Source organism: Mandrillus leucophaeus, unplaced genomic scaffold (assembly GCF_000951045.1).
Source record: "Mandrillus leucophaeus isolate KB7577 unplaced genomic scaffold, Mleu.le_1.0 Scaffold541, whole genome shotgun sequence".
NCBI lineage: Eukaryota > Metazoa > Chordata > Mammalia > Primates > Cercopithecidae > Mandrillus > Mandrillus leucophaeus.
The window spans coordinates 664,235-666,105 of record NW_012105820.1 but is presented as its reverse complement, the minus strand read 5'-3'; the positions used below and the strand labels follow the sequence as shown (position 1 = coordinate 666,105).

The following is a 1,871-nucleotide window of genomic DNA, read 5'->3' as shown; positions in this document are numbered from 1 at the left end:
GAGAGAGAGAGAGAGAGAAAGGAAGGAAGGAAGGAAGGAAGGAAGGAAGGAAGGAAGGAAGGAAGGAAGGAAGGAAGGAAGGAAATGACAGATAAGGTTTCTGCTCTATGGAACTAACAAACAAGTAGACTGTTAATATAATATCAGGTATTAAATGCCCTGAAGACAATAAAATAGGGTAATGAATTAGAAAGTGATGGGGAAAAGCCTTTAGATTGGATGATTGGAAGGAAGTAACATTTGAGCAGACATTGGAATGATGAACCATGAAGAGGATTTTGTTGAAGAACATTTCAGGTAGTGATAGCTATTGTTTTAATTTTCATTTCTCTGATTACTCATGAGTTAGAGCATCTGTTTATCTGCTTGTTCAAATTTTGGATTTCCTCTTGTCAATTGCCTGTTTATGTCCTTTGCCCATTTTCTTTTGAATGTATTGCCTTTTTCTTCTTGATTTGAATATTTGCTGATATATTCTACATATAAACCCCTCATTGATTTTTTTTTCTTTTCTTTTTGTTTTCTTTCTGTCTCTCTTTGTTTTTTTTTTTCTTTTGACACAGGGTCTCACTTTATTGTCCAGGCTGGTCTCAAGTGAACCTCCCACCTTGGACTCCATGTGCCAGGCATTGTGCCAAGCACTCTACAGGCATGAGCCACCTTGCCCAGCCTGGTTTTATATTTTCCCTTGTTGGTTTTAGACATTGCAATACCTCTGGCATTCTTTCTATTCCTCAAACACATCAGCTCCTCTGCCCTCAGGCCTTCATCCTTGCTCCTCTCTCTACCTGTTATGCTCCTCCCAGATATTTGCATACAGGGATTTCTCCACATTAAGCTCTCAGATGTCACCTCTTCACACATACCCCTCCTCCAGGCACACTCCATTACATCACCCTGTTTTGCTAGCGCCAAGGCCCTATCACTACAGTCTGGTTCACTCATTGTTTTCTTGTCTATGTCCTCCTCCATCGCTCTGAGGATAAGCTCCAGCCAGTCTCAGTTAAACCTCAACCCATAGTGCAGTGCCTGGCCCAGGGGAGGTCCTCAGGAAACATCTGTTGAATGAATGAATACATGTGCCCCAGTCATGGGCCATGGAGTGAGGAAAAGGCAAGGCTAAGAGTGGTGTGCTTCAAGTGACACTTCAAATTAGGACAAGTTAATATTTGTTGAGTTTTTACCATGTGCCAGGCATTGTGCCAAGCACTCTATATGGCTTATCTCATTAGTCCTGATAATAATCCTATGAGGCAGGTATTTGTATTTTCTATTTATGAGATAAGGAAAGCAAGGTAGAGAGAGATAAAGGAAGCTGCCCAAAGGTCTCCTTTATCCTAGTTAGAAAACGGGCTGAGAAGAAACCAGGACCCAGGGGATCTGCTCCTGAGCTGAGGCTCTTAGCCACCACACATACTGCCTCTCAAGGGGAGGAATGAGGGGGAGAATGGCTGTGGCCAGGATAGAGCATCCTTAGAATCCGAGAAGTGGGGTCCTCCCAGGGGAGGAGGTGAGGGTGGGGAGCAGGGAGGGGAATCCTATCCCCTGTATGAGGCCAGTGAGGCCCAGAGAGGGTTAGTGACCAGGCCCCAAACGGGCAAGCCAAGCTCCACAAGCTGCGGCAATTCCACCGTCCCCTTTCACTTTCACTGGACAGGGACCGCGTGGCGCGCATCGGACTGGGCGTGATTCTGAACCTGGCGAAGGAGCGCGAACCCGTAGAGCTGGCGCGGAGCGTGGCAGGCATCTTGGAGCACATGTTCAAGCACTCGGAAGAGACGTGTCAGAAGCTGGTGGCGGCCGGCGGCCTGGACGCGGTGCTGTATTGGTGCCGCCGCACGGACCCGGCGCTACTGCGCCACTGCGCGCTG

General features: G+C 47.3%; 1 protein-coding gene across 1 annotated transcript in view; it reads left to right on the top strand.

Annotated features, from left to right (window-relative positions):
- Window positions 1-1,649: 1,649 nt before the first annotated feature.
- Window positions 1,650-1,871, top strand: part of SARM1 (sterile alpha and TIR motif containing 1) — a 16,852-nt gene continuing 16,630 nt past the window's right edge. Inside the window, exon 1 of the mRNA XM_011997555.1 lies at window positions 1,650-1,865. Within this exon, the coding sequence (XP_011852945.1) occupies window positions 1,758-1,865 (108 nt within the window). The 5' untranslated portion in view covers window positions 1,650-1,757. The remainder of the gene's footprint in view (window positions 1,866-1,871) is intronic.